The 22,932-nt window shown below is 29.5% G+C and overlaps 2 protein-coding genes across 3 annotated transcripts in view; both read left to right on the top strand.

Moving 5' to 3' along the window:
• Window positions 1–13,690, top strand: part of LOC126850235 (tyrosine-protein kinase transmembrane receptor Ror) — a 229,700-nt gene extending 216,010 nt beyond the window's left edge. The window contains exons 5-14 of one of the 2 annotated variants that reach the window (XM_050592999.1): window positions 7,569–7,656; window positions 8,889–9,144; window positions 9,234–9,358; window positions 9,476–10,029; window positions 10,105–10,341; window positions 10,464–10,597; window positions 10,674–10,890; window positions 10,981–11,319; window positions 11,436–11,704; window positions 11,784–13,690. In XM_050592999.1, the coding sequence (XP_050448956.1) occupies window positions 7,569–7,656; window positions 8,889–9,144; window positions 9,234–9,358; window positions 9,476–10,029; window positions 10,105–10,341; window positions 10,464–10,597; window positions 10,674–10,890; window positions 10,981–11,319; window positions 11,436–11,704; window positions 11,784–12,482 (2,918 nt within the window). In that variant the 3' untranslated portion in view covers window positions 12,483–13,690. Of the gene's footprint in view, window positions 1–7,568; window positions 7,657–8,298; window positions 8,453–8,888; window positions 9,145–9,233; window positions 9,359–9,475; window positions 10,030–10,104; window positions 10,342–10,463; window positions 10,598–10,673; window positions 10,891–10,980; window positions 11,320–11,435; window positions 11,705–11,783 lie in introns of those variants that run through there. The other variant, XM_050593000.1, reaches the window with a different exon arrangement.
• A 2,198-nt stretch (window positions 13,691–15,888) lies between these two features.
• LOC126850582 (uncharacterized) lies at window positions 15,889–22,710 on the top strand. The gene is made up of 14 exons (XM_050593726.1): window positions 15,889–16,044; window positions 16,794–16,888; window positions 17,016–17,192; window positions 17,383–17,606; window positions 17,990–18,207; window positions 18,401–18,648; window positions 18,729–18,941; window positions 20,218–20,383; window positions 20,532–20,626; window positions 20,767–20,940; window positions 21,150–21,376; window positions 21,628–21,845; window positions 22,138–22,376; window positions 22,482–22,710. The coding sequence occupies exons 1-14, from the start codon at window positions 15,889–15,891 to the stop codon at window positions 22,708–22,710; spliced, it is 2,679 nt and encodes an 892-aa protein (XP_050449683.1).
• Window positions 22,711–22,932: the final 222 nt, after the last annotated feature.

Raw genomic sequence — 22,932 nt, 5'->3', positions numbered from 1 at the left:
GAGTACAACGCGCAATATAATTTCGGACCCAGCAATTTTCTCGCCTTCATCCTCGCAAAGCTTAAATCCCGCTCGAGCAGCGCGGCGTGCACGATTAAACGTAATCATATATTATCGGGTTATATCGCGAGCGCCGGCCGGCGCTGACGCAGCGACGTCGATGTTATATCAGAGCGAAACAATTTTCTCTCTAGATCCACGTGTTAGAGAATCGGTGAAAAATATCTGAACATTCCCTCCTCGAGACGGTAACCACTCAATTCGTGTGAAATATTCTGGCCAAGGATGCGCATCGTGAAAAATAATACGCACGCATATTAAATATTTTCAGTAACAAATTTGATTTGGACAAGGTTTTAGGAAATAACTTAGATCAAATACGTTTACGAATTATATTATTTTTAAATATTTTAGAGAAATTTTCAGATTTTATATTATAATTATAACATAAAAAGTGATAATTAAATTGTATGTTAATTAAGTGATAAATATAAATTTTATCTTTTTTAAAAATTTATAGATGAACGTGCTGAATGGTTCAAATTGTAATTCAGAAAATGTTCACGACAAACTTAAAAATATTAAACAATTCTGAAACTTTGCACATTATCGAGAAAAGTATATGATCGCTATCGGCTAGAGCTTAAAGAAGAAAAAGGGTTAAGGCGGATTAGAGAGTGCGGAATCGCGGAACTCGCTGGTTGTTTTCTCTTAATATTACTCTACGTTTCTCTGTCCGCTTCGTCGGGGTTAATCCCCATTAAGGGAATCACGGTTGAAATTATAATAAAGCTGAGCGGAGCGGTTAAAGCTGCGCCATGTGTTTCAGGCGCGTATCTGCGCGAAACGCAGTCAGCGTGCAGTGTATGCAGATGAGGAGAAAATGGACAATTTTCCCGTAGTTATGGACGCGCTGCGTAGCGACGTACACGTTAAATCTTAATGGAGGAAAGTAGCTTATAACGCAGAGTCGCTATCGAACGCACAGGCGCTGTGCTAGACGATCGGCGCCGCTGCTGCATTAATATTAATGGACTATCGATACTCGTGCGCGGATAAAAGCTATTTAATAGCGCGATTAATAGCGTTGTGCACGAGGTTACTTCTCGCTCGTTACTTGGGCCCATTAGCGAAATTATATGAAATCACGGCAAAATCAGACGGTATTGTCTCAGACAGATGTATTGTAAGATATATACTATTTCAGCAATGTGTAATATGTTGACATCGATACTTGAAGGAAACAGCACCTAAAAATTCCTGCATTCAAGATATTCTGACTTTTAGAGTTTCAAGCATTTTTTACAATTATTATTGCAATTAAGATTTAAGAACATATATTAATGTCATTTTTATATAATTAATAAAACAGCTATAGAGAGGAATGTATGTGTCGAGAGAGGGAGAGAAAGAGAGAGAGTATTATAAATACTATAAATAATTAAAATCATAAATATCTTTCTTCCTAAAATGATCGATAAGCATCTTGATTAAAAAATCTGAATGATGAACAGAATGATTCAATTATGATTAATGCAACTTTTTTTAGTAAGTTTCGAAAAAGAATTCTAACATTATTATCACAGATCATTGGTTGATGCTAATGCTCGCTGATGTTGCAAGATATAATCGAATCGACATCATTTTCACTATCAGTGACCGCTTATCTCTCAGCGGATGCAGTCGAAACGCGAAGTTATGCTTATCGATCATTTCTCGGAGTTGACGGAGGGAGCAGCATCATAACTTCATCTGTTCGATCAGCTTCCGCGCTCCGTTGGGAACTTGCTCGAAGCGGTTAGCGGTTCTTCTCGTCGACAAGACAAGGCAGAAGCTCGACAATGCACGAGAAGTACATGGGGAAAGTCGGGGAACGAAGAAAAACGAGCGTAGAGAGAATTTTATGCTTGGATCTGAGAGATTGCGAAACATTATATATAACATTTAAATTATGTATAAATATTTATCAGTTATACATAAATATTAAAAATAGATTAAATGCTAACAAGAATAAAAGAACAAATAGAGAGAGAGAAAGAGAGAGAAGGAAATATAAAATGAGTGATTTATAATTGAATATGTCAAAAATGAGAATAGAGGATAAGAATAAAATCAGGTAATATATATGCGTTTAAGTGTTAATAAAGTTATTATTGATATATTTCCAAATTATAATTTTTTAATCTCAGATCTCTAGTTGATAAATAATAAAAAGAATACGTCACATATATATAACATACTCTTTGAAAGATAAGAAAGAGACAGAGATCCAGCCGTTTGTTCAGCGGGAAGCAAATCACGTACAACGTTCTTCGCGGGCTACCGAATTGAATTTCGGACAACACTTACTACGGCGGCCTCATGAATAATGCACTGGGCGAGGCCAGCGGCCGCGGGTATCGCGCCCGGAAAAGTGTTGACCCTTTCAACTAAGATAGATGGGACATCCGTTGATTATCAAAGACAAACGTTCTCTCTCTCTCTCTCTCTCTCTCTCTCTCTCTCTCTCTCTCTTTTTTTGTCCTCACTGTGTGCGTGCACGGCTGACGTCGCCAGCCGTCGCGGGCCCCGGGGGCCGCATACGTGACCTCTTAGGGTGGCGTGCCGCGCGAACGTTCCACTGATAATTTACAAGGACGATAGAGAGCCTGAATAATGACGCTGCTCGTGTAAACTCGCCCTCCCGCGAGGACGCTTCGTGTGCAAAATTAAAAGTGAATGCATTTATAGCACAGAGGACAACTATGTAAATAGAATTAATTGGTTTATTTTGTCATTTTGTTTCCCGTAATGCTAAGAATCATATCTGTAAGAATTTATTCTTCAAACATAGAGAAAAATTCTACGCACACATTCCTAAAATTTATATTAAAAATTAAAAACTTATAAAAATAATATATAAGTATTAAAGCATTATTTTCTTTCTCAACTTCCAATTGAAATAAGAATTTCTCTGCTTGTTCTGTTGGATCTACTGTATGCTTATAATTACATAAGCATTTCTAACTGTACAAAATGATTGCGACAAACTAAGAAAATTTATTTATTTTTCGAACCTGTACTATTTTTCTTTGTCAACTCGAATGATCAGATGATATTGCCGATCACCACAATCTATAAGCGAAACAGAAATGGACGAACGTTTCAAAAAGATTCGAAATGTCACAAGGTGATTTGCTTTCACACGAGAGTCCACCGATGCAACGTAATATCTGACCGCATGTGAAATAAGGTGATACACTGCAGCCGCTATTACATTTCATTGCACGACATTAGACGAGATTACGTTGCTTCTCGTAATGTTACCCCGAGCCTCATGACTTACTAGCTTATTTCATCATCATTCTACCCCGGGTACATAATACGTTTCTCGCCGTCGCCGTTTTTAAGAGTGCCTCCGAGAGCTTGCGCGATTTGCTACCATTTGCATAAGCGTTGCATAATCGCGATATGGTAAACGCATGCAATCATATCTACTTCCTCTGCGGTTCACGTCAATGGAGCGTATCGATCTTAATCGCGATATATCTTACTTTCATCTACTAAAATATTATTGTCATCTTTATCTGTCATCTGTCATTATGTTCTTAGAACTTTTGAATTTTTGTCAATGATTATGTATTATAGTTACATTCTGTAATGCTTTTTTATTAAGGAAAATTCTACTTCTGTCCGAATATTTCATAATTTTATATTTATTGTTATTCAGCAATATAAACATTTATGATGCAATTTTTTTACGAATTTAAAATTTATTTTTTTTAACGAAAAAGTTAAGAGAAGAATTATAAATTTTAAAATTAAATAAATACTTTTGTGACTAAAAGCTAACACAAAATTCAATTCAAATCCATTCAAAATAAAAAAAATAGCCTTTTCCTATATATAATCCTCAAATTTAATTCTGAAAAATCTTTGATTTTCAAACTTCCAACGTTTGAAAGATATAATTTAAAAAACATATTCGAAAAGCTAATAAGAAAAAAGAAAGAATTGTTCTTAATTTCAATCTAATATTTTTTTATTTTGTATATAAGAGATATACTAATTTTACAGTAAATGCGACAGCAAGAGTTGATAAGACTATAACAGTCAATCGATGTTTTATTCAGTGATTCAAAAAGGAAGTCTATAGTGGCTGCTGAAATTCGCTTTTAGTCCACTAGCCGGTTCTCGATTTCCACGCACACGCCTCACACATGAGAGTGCACGTGCACGGACATCATTAATCTTGCTTGACCGATGATCAATGACCTCTCTTATTGACTACGGCGTCCGAACATGCGAGCGTACGTGTGCGGTCCCGCGGGCGACTATCAGTGCATACACGCAGTTCGTCTACGAAAGCGTTTCTAACAAATATGATTTATACGCACTGTGAATCATAATCTTAATTGAAGAATTTATATGAGTGTAGTATATGTGTAAAGATTAACTTTCTTAGAATCATATTTATTGTCTTTTAAGATATTAACTGGGTAACTTTAAGATAATGCAATTTTACCACGATAATATGAATTGAAATTTATTTTTTATAACAACATGTTGTCCATAATATGTAGCAATCATGAATGCAACTTGGGCATCTATGAGAAAGCGTTAAAAAAATTAAAATAATTTATTTATAGTTTAGAATAATTTATTTATATTTTAATATATTATATTTAATATATAAATTTAAGTAATTTTAAATTAAATTAAATTTAAATTAAATTTAATATATTATATTTAATAAGTAGTTAGTAATGAGTTACAGTTAGGTTAGTAGCAAAGATCAATTTATAAGTGTGTCATGTTAAACGTGACACAACACTATAGCTATTAGAATATAACAAGAATTCTAATTGCGATAAATTTATATTCCTCAATGAAACGAAATAGGATATTGTCCGCCGAGACATTTAATCAGATGGGAAATATAATAACACGGAGAATAAACTCTTGGTATTCGCTTACACATATAAAAAAATGTACGCGTAAAAGAGTACTCCTCAGTAAATAATAGACAAGCATATGTAGATATATTGTTTAAAAAATTTATATAATGATGGTAAAACGTTATATTCTTTATCAAAAATTCTCAAATTTCAAATTTACAACATTAAATATTTTAATAAATAAACTCCATAGAAAATATTAATAATTATATTAATATATTAAAATTCATTTGGAATTGAATAGCAAATGAAATTTTTATTAACTATCTTTTTTTATATATTCTGGAAACATTAAATGAATTGAAGTTTTAATTCTGCTTTCAGCGGAGGAAAACTTGTTTCGAGATCTTGTAGAAAATGATGCTTTATTATTATTATTATAAATGCTCCTGGACATCCGGTATAATTGCCCCGTAAAACGGTGTCACCGCTATTGGGGTCGTAGGGATGCGAGTTGTTCTGCGAGTAGGCGAGGATTATTAATGATCACAAGCCGCCTTATCTTTTCCACTTCCTGTTCGAGATACATAATACCGTGGGCCGCCTTGCGCGCAAGTCGTTGCATAGCGTTGTAACATTGTGCATGCGACTTTGGTAGATTCGTTCTCGTCTCTCATTGTGTGCCCCTCACGTTCGCATAACTGCAGCGTTTGCATACGCACCCGCGAATTTATCATCACACGGAATCGTACTCGCGTAACGAAAAAGAAGTCTTGAGCAAACAATTAGTTATCCCCGATCGAAAATTTTATTGCTATATTGTCATGATTAGGAGTATCAAATATAGAATGTCGCCGACGTTGCAAAATTATATATGTGATTTCAATTTTAGAATATTTTTAATATTATGCAATATTATTACATAATATAGATACAATTTCAACAGAAAATATCATTATTTAATATATTATATTTGATATGCAAAAATGTTTTATTAAACTTTATTATACGTTACATGTAAGTTAAATGGCAAAGTTTTTTTTTTTCTGAATGAAAGAATTCATATAAAAAAAAGTATTATATAATAAATAAAATGCTATAAATGCATTATAACTTCACTATTCATTATAATTTTTATTAGAGTTTTTTTAGACTTTTTTCTTTAAAGAAAGAAAAGTATTGGAAACAAAAAAATTTCAGAAAAATACTATTTTTCTTCCCGAATATCTTATTTTCTCTCACATAAACTTGATTTAAGAGATATCTGGAAAAGCATTGCTTCTTTTAGGAATAAGCGTCGTTCTTATTAGCGAAATTAAAGAACACGTAAAAGTACGGTCGACGGCTTCTTACGCAACTTTCTAAGGATATCACGAGCCTTCCCTCGTACCGAAAACGATTCAAGAATTCACATGTCGAACAAGAAATAAGTCGTAGCTCTCTCGTGCGAGCTTTCGAGGGGTAGATTCAGATTTCCGATATTATTTGCTTTATGCCGTACTGTACAGGCAGAAAAGATAGAGGATATAAAGAACTGTGCAAATCCTTGGTAACACAGAGAAGGCGAACGCGAGATCGCCGCCCCCTGAAAATCGCTTCGCCTATAATAAGCCCAAACGATTGCTTCGCGAAATTGCTTTTCTTCAAACAGAGGCGTTTGATGTCGCGTCTTCTTTTTGATGGATCGTAATTGCACGCGTGGTAGTGCGCTCTGAGCTGTCGAGTCTTGCTACGGGAAAGACCGAAAGATCTCTTTAAATCTTTAGCCGGCGTTTCGTATTTCGTATTCATGAAAAAATGGGCGACACAGAAAAGTTGCTCTGCAGAGCATAAACGATTATAAAATATACAATAAAATCTTATCATGATATTAAATAGCATAATATTTATGTTAACATATAAAATATAACATAAAATACAAAATATTTTACAATTTAGTATCTTTATATTATCTGGAAATTAGACAGATTGAGAAGACAAATATATTTAAAAATCAATCATTATTAATTATTTATTTTACTCTAAAAGAAGTAATATAGGATATATATGAAGATTTGTTTTCACATACATCGCATTATTTGCAAAGTTCTTACAAAACACCGACAGAAAAGAATTAATTACGATAGCATTTTCTCGATTAATAAATCGTAAATATATATATATATATATATATTTCAATACGTCAAGAATTTTTTGAAAATATAAATTTTTATTTTTTTATTTTTTAATTTCACCAATCAGAAGCCGGCGTCATTTTTTTAGGGGAGAAGAGTGATGTTTTTATATTTTTTTTTTTAACATTTCTTATGTTCAATTTATATGAAAGAAAATAAGATTTATAAATAAGAGTAATTTGTGATATAAAGTAGTATTTTTCTAATAATTTCTATATTTTTCATACTTTTTTTCTTTCTTTCGAAAAAGAAATTTAAGAAAAATTATAATGAAAGTAAATTTTATAATGCATTTATAGCATTTTATGTATTGTACAGTACTTTTTCACAGGGATTCTTTCACTTTAGAGAAAAAGAGTTTTGGTGTTAAATATATCTTATATGTGTATATAACATGTAATAGAGTTTAATAAAACATTTTTGTGTATCATCGACAAATAATGGCACTACTCACTTTGTTCTACTCATGTTTATATGGAATTATAATTTTATAACGACTTACTATTTCTGCTTGCAGCTCCTATACATCCTGGACAGCCTGTAGGTCAGCCATCAGACACCGATAGATTTTCTACAGGAATATCTGGTCCAGGTTTCATCGACGGGTAAATCCTCAATTTTAATATCTGAAATCAATTAGAAACTTCTCTTTATTTGTATTATTCAAAATGTTAAATATTTGCATGATAATGAAAATTAATAAACTATCCTTAGAATTATTAACTGTATTTTTATCATGGAATTAGCATTTAAATTACTTTTAATTCGATAATTATTGATGTAATGTATAATAAACCTAAGAAAGGAATAATTCTTGAGATATCAATATTTTATTTCAGATAAAATGTTTCTTTTCTTTCAGGAAAGATTTGCATTTATTTTAAATTATGTACGTAATGAAGAAAATAGTTAACGTTAACGACAGTTTCAACTATAAAACTATGAAATTTCAATTTCTCACTTTTATGCTCTACATATTTTTTCATTTTATTAAAAAGTTTTGCGGATATTAATTACCCATCACTTATTTGATTTCAATTTCATGATATTCATTTTGATGATCATTTTCCTGATATTCTTGATTAAACAAAAGGAAATTCGAGACTTTTTCGTTCGACGCGCACCAACGAACTAATTTTGAATATTTGCTTCTTCTTGAAGCTTATAAAAAAATCATGTTTGTAGCGACATCTATTAAGAAATCAAATGTGCAACCAACGTCAGTTTACAAATGGTTGACACCGGGTGTGATGTCAACTGACATTAACTCTTATACGTTAAACCAAATGTTTTGATAATTATTTTCTGAATTATGAAGCTACTCTTGTACCTAGTATTGTTACAAAGTACGTGTATTTTTGTACGAGCCGTAAATTACGCCAGAAACTTAACGAAGACGAGGTAATAGATGCCATATAATTTTATCGTCGCGAGGTTATATAGAATATTTAGAATATTTATTTTTTTAGATAACTCAGTCTTTCAAAACTCGAACCCGTTTATCATTGATAAACACCTCGAAAGCGATCGATTTTTTGTTGTTATTTTGTAATAAATACTTTAGTGATTTTTAAAAATTTAATTTTTTGTAAATTTACTAAGGTTATGTTTTGAAATAAACATGATTATTTTGTTTCGAATCATCACAGAAAAATGTCATGAATAATTATTGTTATCTCAATTATTAACATATTTTTTCTTGAATTTAATAAAAACAAGATTTTTATGCAGAATCTGAGTTAAAAAGTTATAGCAAAAATATATTGTAATATTTGCCATTTCATATTTGTACTAATGAAATAATATTATATCATTATTTATTTCTTTGTTATGATAGCATGGGAAATGGAGACATGTTAGACATCTCAAGGAATGGAATGTCTACACCTCACATCTCTCATTTAGCATCTGTAAATCCGTTCAGTATACTTTTACCGAACCCGCAGCCAACTAGCTCGCAATCCAGCACTATGGATCTTAATACAATCAGCGGCCTTACTAATGGCAATATACAATTCCCTCCTAATATGAATTTTGATGAAATATCAAGTTCAATTTCAAACAGAAAGGACAATCATAAAGGAACTTGTGAGGTTTGTACTTAAGTATAAAAATAAATATAGTTAGCTTGAGATGTTTGAAATATTAAAAGAAGAGTTACAAGATAATTAAATTTTTACAGGTATACATGGGAAAAACTTGTGCCCAATTTGTAGGAAATCAATCAGTTTATATTATATATCCCATGACACAGAAAATGCTTGAAGAGAAATTAATGAAGGCTTTTCAAGTTATCAATTTCTCAAAGTATGTTATATCAAGCATTAGAATATATTAAAATAAAACTTATAAAACATACAAGAAATATCACATGTTAAATGAGGGAAGAAAAACTAAAATATTTTTAACTGTTTTATCATATAGTGAGCTCTCGTCAAATTGCGAAGGATATGCGAAACCGTCTCTTTGCTATTCCGCTTTTCCAATATGTCGCGATGCGACAACTGATACTCAGAAACCAAAAAACACAGAAGCGAGTACACAGCTGTTTAACCTCCTGAACTCCAGACAAGATGATTTTTTTGATGATGGAGATCGCGAGGATACCGATGATTTTACAAAACTGCGCGGTATTCACAAAAAACGTAGTCCCACATTAAAACCAGTTTTTGATTTGGTTCCTAATGAAAACGGGAAATCGAGCAACAAAAAAATAATTAATCAAAGTTACGGGGACGCACAGCATCGAGCATCTAGCAGAAACGAGATCAATCGTAAATTACGAAGGATATGTCGGGAAGAATGCGAAATGTTGGAAAATGAATTATGCAGGAAAGAATACGCGATAGCGAAGAGGCATCCATTAATTGGGCATCAAGTGCCTTTGGTTGAATGTTCTGATTTACCACTGGATGGGACGACAGAGGCTCGCGATTGTTTAACACTTGGGTTGTCTGCGGCAAACAATGTGCAAGAAAGTATGCATATATTTCCATAAATGATTTTGATATTAAACACATATGTATCAAGACTTTTTAATGTATTTCTTGCAGATGATTACTGTTATTGGGGTAGTGGAAAATCCTATCGGGGAACTGTAAAAACGAGCATTAGTGGAAGGCTATGTTTACGATGGGCTCATCACTTTAACCTCCCAATATCTGATTTTCCCGAATTAGCTGGACGTCATTCTTATTGTCGGAATCCTGGTGGAAAAGAAAGTCAACCATGGTGTTATGTTGATGTCAATAACAGGATGCAAAAAGAGTTTTGCAATATACCTAAATGTGGTAAGTTTTTAAAATATATAAATATATGATAAATATATCTCTGTTAGCTATAATATAATAATTGGCGAACTAATAATAATATGCGAACTTAATAAGGATAATGTATGTTTTGTTATTTCTAGTTGAGAATTTATGGATTTATGCGGTTGTTGGTTTTGTGCTAACAGGGGGTTTTGTTATTATATTAATATGTTATTGCTGCTGCTATAGAAGTAGAAAATCTAGAAGACAAATGAATCATTTACCATCAAATAAAGTAAATATATTGATATATTTTACATTATAATTTATAATAATGGCATTGTTAAAATAATATCCTCTGGTTTTAACAGATATTAACTGGTATCCAATGTGATAAAAATATATATGATGGAAGGAGGAGCACGACACAGCCTATGGAAATGAGTTCTCTCTTGGCAGGACCTGGTAATATAACACCAGGCACTGGCACCTTAAGCAGTGGCAGTAGTAGAACGTCTAATAATAGGATACGACAATTTACTACAAATAATATTGTGCTTTTGCAAGAGTTAGGCGAAGGTGCTTTTGGTAAGAATAAAAAGCTTTATTAATTTTTATCATTTAAATTTAATAAACAATGTATTTTAAATTAATATTAAATATTCTTTTTTTCTCTAGGAAAAGTTTACAAAGGTGAATTGCAAACCGGAAATAAATGCGAGCCACCTATTTACGTAGCGGTAAAAACATTAAAGGAGAATGCAAGTCCAAAGACTCAAAACGATTTTAAAAGAGAAGTCGAACTCATGACAGATCTACAACATCAAAATATTATTTGTTTGCTTGGTGTAATATTAAAAGGAGAACCAATGTGTATGCTCTTTGAGTACATGACTCAAGGAGATCTACACGAATATCTAATTTGCCATTCCCCGAGATCGGATGTTCCATTGAATAATAGTGGAAAAATTCTAGAGCAACCAGAGTTTTTGCAAATTGCTTTACAAATTGCCTCTGGTAGGTATTATTTATTCTATTGTACTTTATTCTACTATACTCTATTTACACAATCAGATTCTCATAATTTTTTTATATCTTGTGATAATTATTCCCTGTGTGATAATTTCCCTTAGGCATGGAATATTTGGCTAGTCATCACTACGTTCATCGCGATTTGGCAGCAAGAAATTGTTTAGTGGGCGATGATTTAACAGTCAAAATCTCAGATTTTGGTTTATCGCGAGATATATATAGTAGCGACTATTATAGGGTACAATCCAAGAGTCTACTACCTGTTCGATGGATGCCACCTGAGTCAATTCTTTATGGTAAATTCACTACCGAATCAGATGTATGGAGTTTCGGAGTTGTGCTCTGGGAAATCTACAGTTATGGTTTACAGGTAGAGTAATCATTTTTAATGAAAAACAATATATTCCAATTTCAAAATTTTTTTCTTATAATTGTATATTTTATTTTAGCCATATTACGGATATAACAATCAAGAAGTAATAGACATGATTCGCTCACGGCAACTATTGCCGTGTCCAGAAGACTGTCCAACAATGATTTATAGTCTAATGATCGAGTGTTGGCACGAGGTAGCGAATCGCAGGCCGCAATTCCCAGAGATCCACCACCGGTTACACAATTGGTATATAAATCGAACCTACTTGAGCGATTTCTGCAATGAATCTATTACCAGTTACTCTGGCAGTAGCCATAAGAGCACAAACAAGACCAACTCAACACAATTATCAGCGCCCATATACAAGAGTGATCAAAAAACAAGCACCGAGCCAACGGTCATCTGCAATCTCAATGATCACAGTAATGCGATAAAAATGTTACCGGCAGTGAATACTTTTCCGAATTCTAACTGCGTCGAACAGAGACTGAATTGTGGTTTCAATACGGAACACGGCACACCGATAAAAACTTCTAATTACCAAAATCCTACTACGAATGTCAATCTAAATGACGTTTATGATGATAAACAGTGTTGTTCGCCTAAATTGAGCGGTGCAAAGAAAGTTTTACCTGTAGTAATACCTCAGGCAGGTGTACCCAAACCGAACGCGCTCAATAATGGCCCAAGACCATTACAAAATGGTGCGCAATTAGTCGTCAGGTTACCCGACCCCAGTAAAGTCACAACTGAAACGAGAGTATCGAAATGAATGACTTTTCGACAAATTTATATGTTTTTCGTATATCTGTCGTATTAAATTGTCAATAATGATAAAACACTATCGAATCTTTGCTACTATCGGATATTTCTTTAGATAGTATTAAACGAACAGACTAAATACAAGAAACTGCTGCAATACTAATCCCTGCCATATGTATGTACATTTATTTATTTTTACAAATACACATTTATTTATTTTTACAAATACACGTATTTTATATTGTCGCATATTTCGGGTGACATGTATGTATTTGCATGACACTATTGGAGACTTCTTTTGGGTAATATCAAACAAAAGATGAATACAGAAGCTAGCTACAAGACTTAATCATTGTCATATACATGCATTTATTTATTGTTATAAACATGTACGTATTTTATACTGCCGTTTATCTTAATAATATGTGTTAATAATGTCTCATACACATATAAAATAATTTAATACTTACATAGGCAGGACATAAAATCGGATATCGTGCTTTAACATGATTCCCCATTTATGACTATAGTCGTGCAACAATAAAATAAAATTTTAAAGATTTGTCTTCATTTATTTTTACGAAAAGATATTCATTGAAACATACTAGAGTGAGAATATATGTATAATTTATACGTTTATTCATAAGTTATAAGATATAAGGAAAGCGAAGAGAGAGAGAAAGATAATTCTATTTCAGAAAAAAAAAAATAAACTTGCAGAACACAATATCGGATATTATATCTACAAATATCTCAAAACAAATGTTTAATTATGCATGCTCCAAAGAGTATAACATTGGAATATTGTTATGCTTTATATAAGGCATATCTTATGAATCATGTTTTCAAATAATTTTTACAGAATTGTTCAAAAAGATGCGAGCACGCGCAATCGGATATATATTGTAATAAGCGGAAATGAGAGATGAAGCGTGAAAGAGAAAAAAATGTGTGAATGTGTGTGTTTTGTGAACGTGTGTTTTAAGATGTTTTTTAAAAAGCAATTTTTATAATCATCATATCGTATGCCAAAATCCGGATAGTGAATATTGACTGTTAACAAAAATTATTCAATTTGTATATTATATAATAACTGCATGTATATTTTTTTTACCTATAAATCTTTGGGGTCTCGCTTTTTGAATCATAAATTTATTAATACTAATTTATTAGTGCGCGATTGTATATTTCATATATATATATATATATATATATATATATATATATATATATATATATACATACATACATACATAATTGGTGGACTTTAATTAGTAAGGTGCAGATTGTATATATATCATATATATATATATATATATATATATATATATATATATATATATATATATATACATACATAATTGGCGGACTTTAATTGTAGTGCGCGATTGTATATTTCATATATATATATATATATATATATATATATATATATATATATATATATATATACATACATAATTGGCGGACTTTAATTGTAGAGCGCATAACGCTGATATGTAACGGAAAACGCAAAAATTAATTGATTTATTATAGTGGCTTCCCTATGTCACGCGCGCATTGCGAATTCACAAAGTTTTAATATAAACATAATTTTACACCGCTAATGAGAGATAAATACTATGATAAATTTTTTAAACGTTTGCTATTTCTTCAACCGTATATTTTTAGTATTCCTTGACCTCGAAAACGCAAATAATTGAAATTTAATATTCAATAACACTCAACGATGTTAAACGTACAATGATAAAAATATCGGCGTTTCTGCATAAATCATATGTTATTTATATGTGTATAGACTGTAGAATATACATCTTAAAAAAATACTAAATTATTGCCACTCGATTCGACACTATCTGACGATAAACTTTACAAAATTAATACCTATTTATGAAATAATGAATAACAACGCAGAGCGATTAGAGAAAACATAGAATTAAAATGCTAAAATATGCGAAGAAAGACTGTATTATAACTTTTTATAATTTTGTATTAATGTGAAAAAATAAAAGCATGTTCCGTTTGTTGGAAAAAAAAAATAAAAAGGACTGGACTTATATTGTTCGGCAGTTTTTACTTCCAACGTTCATTAACCAGACGAACAATGATTGGAGAATGCGCGAAAGTGCTATTTAATTAAAGTTAAATAAGACTTCTAGGTCTGACGAACCTCCGAATCGAGAAATTTGTATCGATTGTAATCCTAATCGTCTCGAAGGTTCGCCAAAATAGAAATTTAGATCTAACAATAAGTTAATTTATGTCAAATAAAAATTTCAGTGAAAGATTATATACATTTATACATTTAAGACCTTTATATATTCAATCAAATATAATATACAATTCATGTTTTTCGTATATTGCAATTGTTCATTCCCTTCCTCCTATAAAATAAAGAAATATATTGATATATTGAATGATTATGATAAATAATTAATGAACTAATAAAATCGAATAAATTTTTTTTAGAATAGAAAGAGATAAACTTTTTTTCAACTTACAATCCTATATAATTTAATTTTTTTATTTTTGTTTTACACTAATTAGATTATATTTGCAATTTATAAATGACATTACATAATATTAAATATATGATCAACTTTTAATTATTTGCATGTATATATATTTTGAGATCACTCTATGACAATATTTTATCTAAAATTCCGCGATAAATCATTTTTATTTTTTTTTAACTAAAATAGATTTTTACGTACAAGATAATTTATAAATTGCGTAAAAGATAATATCTGTAATGATTGTTCATATACACACATATACACATGTATCTTCCTGCATTATAACATAAATTGTCTTTGACTGCATTTACCTTTGCATTAGTTTCATTGATAACATATGATAACATATCGATGTGCCATCAAGGCGTCATGGAAAAAAAAAATACAAATGCATTCTGTGGATCATGATAGCTATTAAAATTGATTAACTGCAAATGACGTAAGCAAAATGCACTGTACGATATCTTAGATGTACGATCTATGCTAAAAGGTCATATATATCTCTACTATAAATCTCTTATAATAATATACAATATTCACTTTTCTAAGTAAATGGAAAACTATAATTAAAGTATGAATAATCGATGAATATTGTATTAACACATAATCAATTTTCAGTTAGAGAATTAATGCTAATAAGAGAAATAAGTGTTAATGGAGGAAATTTCAGAAAGAGATATTATCTAAAGCAAACATACATATCGAACGTTTTTATTTTCTCATTTGTCTCTTATTCTGCTACCTTAAGCAAATGTGATCAGTTATACGATAATTTCAGAGTTACTATATTACGCAACAAAATAACATAATCATTATTAGTTGTTATAAATTATTAAAGTGCAAGCAAAGCGTCTTTGTGGGACGTTTAAATATAACATCGAGTGTTATTCGTCTAAAATAATGAATGGCGTAATTTGGAACAAGGTGCAGAAGATTTTTGTACCAATTTCAAGTATACCGGCGTATGCCATGATGCAACAAAAACGTTTCGAACAAAATCGAGCATTAGAAAATCACAATTTTCAATTGCAGAATTTGACCTTAACATCTTTCGAGGTACGTTTACACAGATATCTAATGGCTATTCTTTTTGATATTCTGTCCTTTGAAATCATGCCATATCTATATTTCTCATAAAAATCAACTTATTTTAATATTTATTCATTAATAATATCATGTTAAGTCATATAGCATAGCATCCTAGAAATTTATATATTACAAAAAATATTTAAGAGTATATTCAAAGTTATTGGTATATATTTTATATATTATATACGTTATACATTATACATTATACATATATAAAATATGTAAAAAATACATAGCTTTGAATATTCAAATTTTTTTCATATATAATATATAAATTAGAAATTAGAATGCTATGCTATGAATTAGTATCTTATTATTAATAGATATTAAAACAAGTTAATTACTATTTAAAAGTTTATTTTCTGTGATTTTAATATCACGTAATACGTTAATTTTAGCATCTTAAATTTTAATATAAAGAAATAAAATTATAAAAATTTATAACAAAAAGATAGATAATGAACAATATTATGTGAGAATCAATTGATGAAAAAAATATCGTACATTTAATTCTTAGAAATGTGATAATTCAGATAATGTAAAAAATACATTTTTTTATAATTAGAAAACGAACAATTAAATAATTTATTACTTACAACATAATAATGCAATAATTCGTTAGATAATTATATGATAAAATATAAACTGAGAGAGAGAGAGAGAAAGAAAGAAAAGAGAATTGAATAAATAATGATTTTCTTGATTATGCATCTTAGGAATCAAGTTTCCTCGAATTTTACGACAATGATACGAAAGTTACAGGACTCTATGGTGAATTATGGACTCTGCTCTCTGAATCGTTAAACTTTACGTAAGATTACACGGATTAGATCGTATGAAAGGAGATTAATACAATATATCTTAATACAACATATATATATATGAATAAAAAGTTAATCGTTAAAAAACCACAATTAAAAGATATTTCGTATGTCTAGATTACAACCAGTAAGATCAAATGAAAACAGCTTGGGTACTTTAGAAGAAAACAATACTTATGAACATGGATTATTAGGTATACTTTTTCGCAATGAAACTATTGCTATACCAAAAGTCGAAGTGTATAGTTTACGACTTGTGGCTACTGATTTTACAATACCTTTATGGATAAACAGGTATACATAGCTGCTTTGTTTAATAATGGCAAGTAAGTCTTGTATTAAATAAAGAAAAAATAATTATGAATTCCTAAAGAAAGATATTTTATACAATGTCATGTAAAATTTATCGTTAAAAATTCGATAGGAACTTAATAAAAATCTACCTATAATAAATAACTGTAATAATTCTAAAACAATTTGACAGCTATCGAACATATATTCGCCGTGAGGAAGTACAATATAATGACATCACATGGATGGCAAAAGTGTTCTCTTGGAAAGTATGGTGCATTATACTGATTATGCATGTAATACTAAGTATCTGTGGTTTTTGGTCACAAATCATTCTCACACGGATTGAGAATAAAAGCAAAACCACAAACTTCGGCGAACATTTCTTTTATAATTTTGGAATGCTTTGCAATCAAAGTATGAATGAGTAATTTGAATGTTTCATTTCTGCTCTCGCTTTTCGACGATTATATATATATACTGCAATGAAATTATATAATAATAGAAATATTATATGATGTCCTACTTATTAAAATTGTGTAATATGTTTTTATGTATATTTTTCGCGAAACAGAGAGATAAGTACAAGTTTATAATTCTTTAAAACTGATTTAGAAATCGCGTGATTTAAAAATCAGATTCTAAATTTTATCAATGTATAGAAAACACCCCAAAAAATTAACATTATTTCAAGTGCACAACATGTAATATTTATTATAATCAAAAATTTTTTATGAAAGTGATATAATATTTAATTTTTAAGTTAATAATGAAAAATAATGTAAATTTTGTTATAATAGATTACATTCCCGAGGTTCTTGATGGAAGATCAAAGATATTAGAAATATCTTTAGGTCTCTTTTGTTCTATACTATACATGGCATTTAATGCTTTATTATTTATTTATATAACAAAAAGTATTATTATACCGCCATTCGATAATCTTCCATCTCTGATAACTCAAACTACATACAACGTTGTTAGTCTGGAGGGTTCTATGGCAGATATCGCATTTAAAGTATTCATAAAACTTAATACTAATTATATGTATAATGTGTTAATAAATGTAACTTATTAAATATTATTTTTTGAATTAAATAAATTTCTGCTGTTTTGTTCATAATATGATTTAAAGAATCATTTTTAAAAAATGCTTTATACATTCGTATTATATATATGCTTAAATGTTTATTATTCAAAATTTATAGAAGAGCTCTAACGAAGATTTTATGAAAGTAAGAACGACAAAACGCATCGTCATTGCATCAACAGTCGAAGAAATGCTTGAAATGGTATGTTTATCGAAAAAAAAAAAATATGCTGCATTCCAAGGTCAAGATACATACAAAACAAGTAAAAATATATGCCCTATAACTCCGATCGGAAAACGCTATTTGAAATTGTGGATAGCTTCCGGCATCGTAAAGAATTTTAAGTACAAAAGAACCATCGATCTCGGGTAAAAAACAGCAATTTAAATGAATAAAATAATATACTATATTATAATCTGTTATGTAAAAAGATAATTTTTATTAATAGAATACTTAAATTAATGGAAGTTGGACTCTGGGATGCACTAAAAGATCATTGGTTGGAACGGAAATTTCAGGACAATAGTAATATTAAGATAATGGATGCAGTTGGAATGGATCAAGTTGTTTTAGTAAATGCCGTAATGTGTTGTGGAGCGATAGTAGCTTTCATTATTCTCATAATCGAAAAAATTGTGTATACTTATAAACTTAAGCAATCGTGACTATTTTTACTTATATCATTATTGCAAGTAGACAAGAAATTTATTTATGAGCAGGATTTAACTCACACCCAAAAAGTATTATATCTACACTACGAATGCTCTTATTTCTAAGTCATAATGCTGCAAAAATTGAAATTATAATAATTAAAAATTTTATGAAAAAATATCTTCGAATTATTTCATTATATAAATATATATTTCAAAAATATTAATCCTCGATTGTGATTTATATCTCTGCCATAGAATATTTAATATAAAAGAGTGTTCAATAGTCTTAGTTTTAAAGAGGGGAAACTAATGTAATGACTAAAAAGACTATTTTTAAGAATTTTTTTTCTGATAAATAATTGTTTTTTTTCATATTACTTTATTAATATCACGAAATATATAATTTAAAGTTTTTATAAAATTTTTGTAAAATTTGAACTTTTGTAAAAAAAATATTAATATTTATAGCTATATTAATATTTATAGCAATAACTAAATTATATGTAAATTATATATATTTGTTGATATTTGCAAATAAAAAATTATGCAACTTAATTTTAAATAAAAATAATATTGATGAAAAATACAAGAAAAAATTTAATTTATAAATTATACAGGAATATACCGAGGGAAAAAGTTGCCATTAGAATACACTTTTATAGTTTTTTTTTTTTTTTTATTCAAAATATACCTATGTGTGTGTGTGAGCAATCTATGATTCTATTATTTATTATATATGTACCCGAGAAAGTCCACATATATCAAATATAAATATATCTATTTATATTTAATAAATTTACTTAATAGATTTATACATTTATATTTAATTAAATATTCTTTTCTCGATAATTATTAAAGATAACTATTAAATCAAATTGTCAAAGATTAACATCATAAAAAAGTATAAAAAATGGCAAATAAATAATTATACTTAATTGACAAGCAAAATAAGACGTTTCTGGTCATGGTTTGAATATCATTAAACTAGATTATTGTCGATGAATGCGGTTACTATCTGACGTCCATTAATCCAGAAAAATGATTAATCTACACGATATCAATCTTCGGCGATCTCGTAATAGCTGTGCATTAAATGTCACATGAAAAAAAATAATAAACCATACCGTGATATATATCATGTTAAAAATTGCAATCTAATATGTTCTCAGTTATTTACACTTCATGTTGCACGATCGACGTAATATAGGACCAACGTTAGAAATTCGCAGAAATGATTGCAAGATATATATTAATGATTACAATTTTTCAACTCGCAATCATCAGCTGTTGTGCTGTGAGTGGAATAATTTGGTTAAAACAAAAACAGGAATTTGTGCAGTTATTCAGTATACCACAATTTGCCGTTCTTCAAGAAGAAAATTTGGCTAAACATCATGCAGTAGAAATACGCGATATGAAAAATGAAGTAGTGAGAGCTGTGTATTATGAGGTGCGAAATGAATCTAAAGAGTTATATTCAACAATTATATTCAAAAATTTGCAAATTTTTAATAATTCTTTATATTATAACATTGTAAATATATAACATTGTTATAATACAGAAAACCACATGTCATATTAATTTTTTTTTATTATAGGAAAAAAATATGGTAATGTTTTATGACAATGATACAAAAGTTACTGGTATTTGCGGCGATTTATTGTATCTTCTTGCGGATTATCTCAATTTCACGTACGTTACGATAAATCTTTTTTAATATATCGTATAATATGCACACTTTGTGTGACACGTTGTGTGATACCTTATATTATGTATTTGTTTAATCGTACAATGAAGTTTATTAATCATAAATCAAATTATTTGTTCTTTAGATTTATCCCGATAAAAACGACCAATCGAGATTTTGGCGAAAAGCTAAAGAATGGTAGCTGGACTGGCATAATTGGTACGCTAATGCGAAATGAATCACAGATACTTATGAGAAGTGGAATCTTTATAAATCGCATGGATATCTTAGATTATACATCGGCTCTTTGGAAAAGCCAGTGAGTTTTCACGTCACGTTAAATAATAAATTACGATTAAGAAATTGCTCGTCGATGCGCGCGCGCATTTCTAAATTATTAGTTGAAATTCTTTTCTATACAATCGAGTAGAAAACACGAAAATAAAAAAGAAGAAATATTGTTTTATATTTTTTATTATCTGCAGTATGGATAATTGTTAATGAAGTGTTAATTAATTGACGTTTCAGATTTCATATTTATGTTCAACCGGAATGGCTATTTGATAATACATGGGTATTTACGTTATTTTCACCGCTAACATGGTATTCTATAGTGTTCCTGTATATTATCCTAAGTTCTGTTGGTTATTTTCTACAGAAAATACCGATAGACTACAAGTCCAAAAAAGAAGTTTCCATAAATTTTAGTCTAGGCGATCATTATTTTTATTCTTTCGCCATGATGTGCACAAAAGGTGCATGAAACAGTTAAGAAAATAAGTGTAAAAACGCATTTTATCTTGTTGATAAAATAATTTTATCAAAACTTTTTATCAATAAAGTTTTTTAATAAACTATAATAAATATATATAATAAATATATAATAAATATATATAATATATATAATAAAGCAAAAGGAAATTTCCAGTTATAGATCCAAACAATAATTATGCATCGAACAATCAAAGTTACGAAAAGATGAATTATAATCTGTGCTTTTTTACAGGTTACATACCTGACTCTTTTTACCACAAGTTTAAGATTTTGTCACTGTCAAAGAGTATATTCGCATGGCTGGTATTGTTAGCTTTTAGTTCCCATCTCATATATCGCATGGCGAATAGAGAAATGACGCTGCCATTTAAGGATATAGATACTCTTTTTTCCAATACAAAAAAGACCCTGCTAGCATTCCGTGGTTCAATCATCTACTATTATCTTAATGTAAATATCGAAAATTATTTATATAAATTTATTTTTTTAAATTAAAATATAGGAATTTTAATTAATAAATATTAATCGCTTAAATGTCTGTAGCAAAATTAATTTTTATATAATAGAAAGAAATTTTCACACTATAATGGTATTCGAGAGTTTGCTTATGATTTTATATAAACAATTCTATTTTTTCGGGTTTAGAATTTTTTATTATATGCCATATATTAAATAATTTCTATAAAAATAAATTAAAAATAATATATCCATTTTAAATGCTACTTATCGTTTATTATTTTAGAATAGATATGGAAAAAACATGCGTCTATTTGCGCGTATTCGATTCATAGACATCGCGGAGGATATGCATAATATAATTTGCAACAACCCGAAGAAATACGCAATGTTCGAGATCGATGACCGATTTATGGCATTGAATAAAAAGAATTGCCCGCTCAAAGCTGTAGGTAATTACAACGAGACTTACATATCGTTTGGAGTGCAAAAGAATTATCCCTTCACAAAAACTATAGATTACGCGTAAGTATTGTTCAAGTATAAACATTAAAATTTATATTTATCGTTTAAAAAATTTGTCTAATTAAGATATTACACATTTTTTCATCTTTAATCTGCATTTTTCAGACTTTCTAAATTCAATGAAGTCGGACTGATAGACGCTCTTAAAGATCGTTGGTTGGATATAAGATTGGAGAATATAGAACCATTACAGTTCAAGATTATCGACTTGTATCAAGTTCAATTAATTTTCTTAATACTCTGTTGGGGAACGCTTATATCATTTATGATACTCGTTCTCGAAAACATAATATATTATTACGACATAAAAAACATTCAGCATAGACGTTCATAAACAAATTTTAGAAAAACTATAACCGCAATTAAAAAAGAACAGAATGCGTATAATATGTATTATTTTTTCAATAATAAAAATTTGTTTCCCCTCTTTAATCAATTAATTTATAAATTATTTGTGTGTATATCTTTGTATGCCTATTAACGAATAATATATTATTTTTTATATTTCAAGATTAAATATTTATAGCCTAATTTTTCCTAATCTGTCCATTTTAAA

Source organism: Cataglyphis hispanica, chromosome 6 (genome assembly GCF_021464435.1).
Source record: "Cataglyphis hispanica isolate Lineage 1 chromosome 6, ULB_Chis1_1.0, whole genome shotgun sequence".
NCBI classification, from domain to species: Eukaryota; Metazoa; Arthropoda; class Insecta; order Hymenoptera; family Formicidae; genus Cataglyphis; species Cataglyphis hispanica.
Note: the sequence above shows the minus strand (reverse complement) of the source record. Positions and strands in the feature narration are given on the sequence as shown.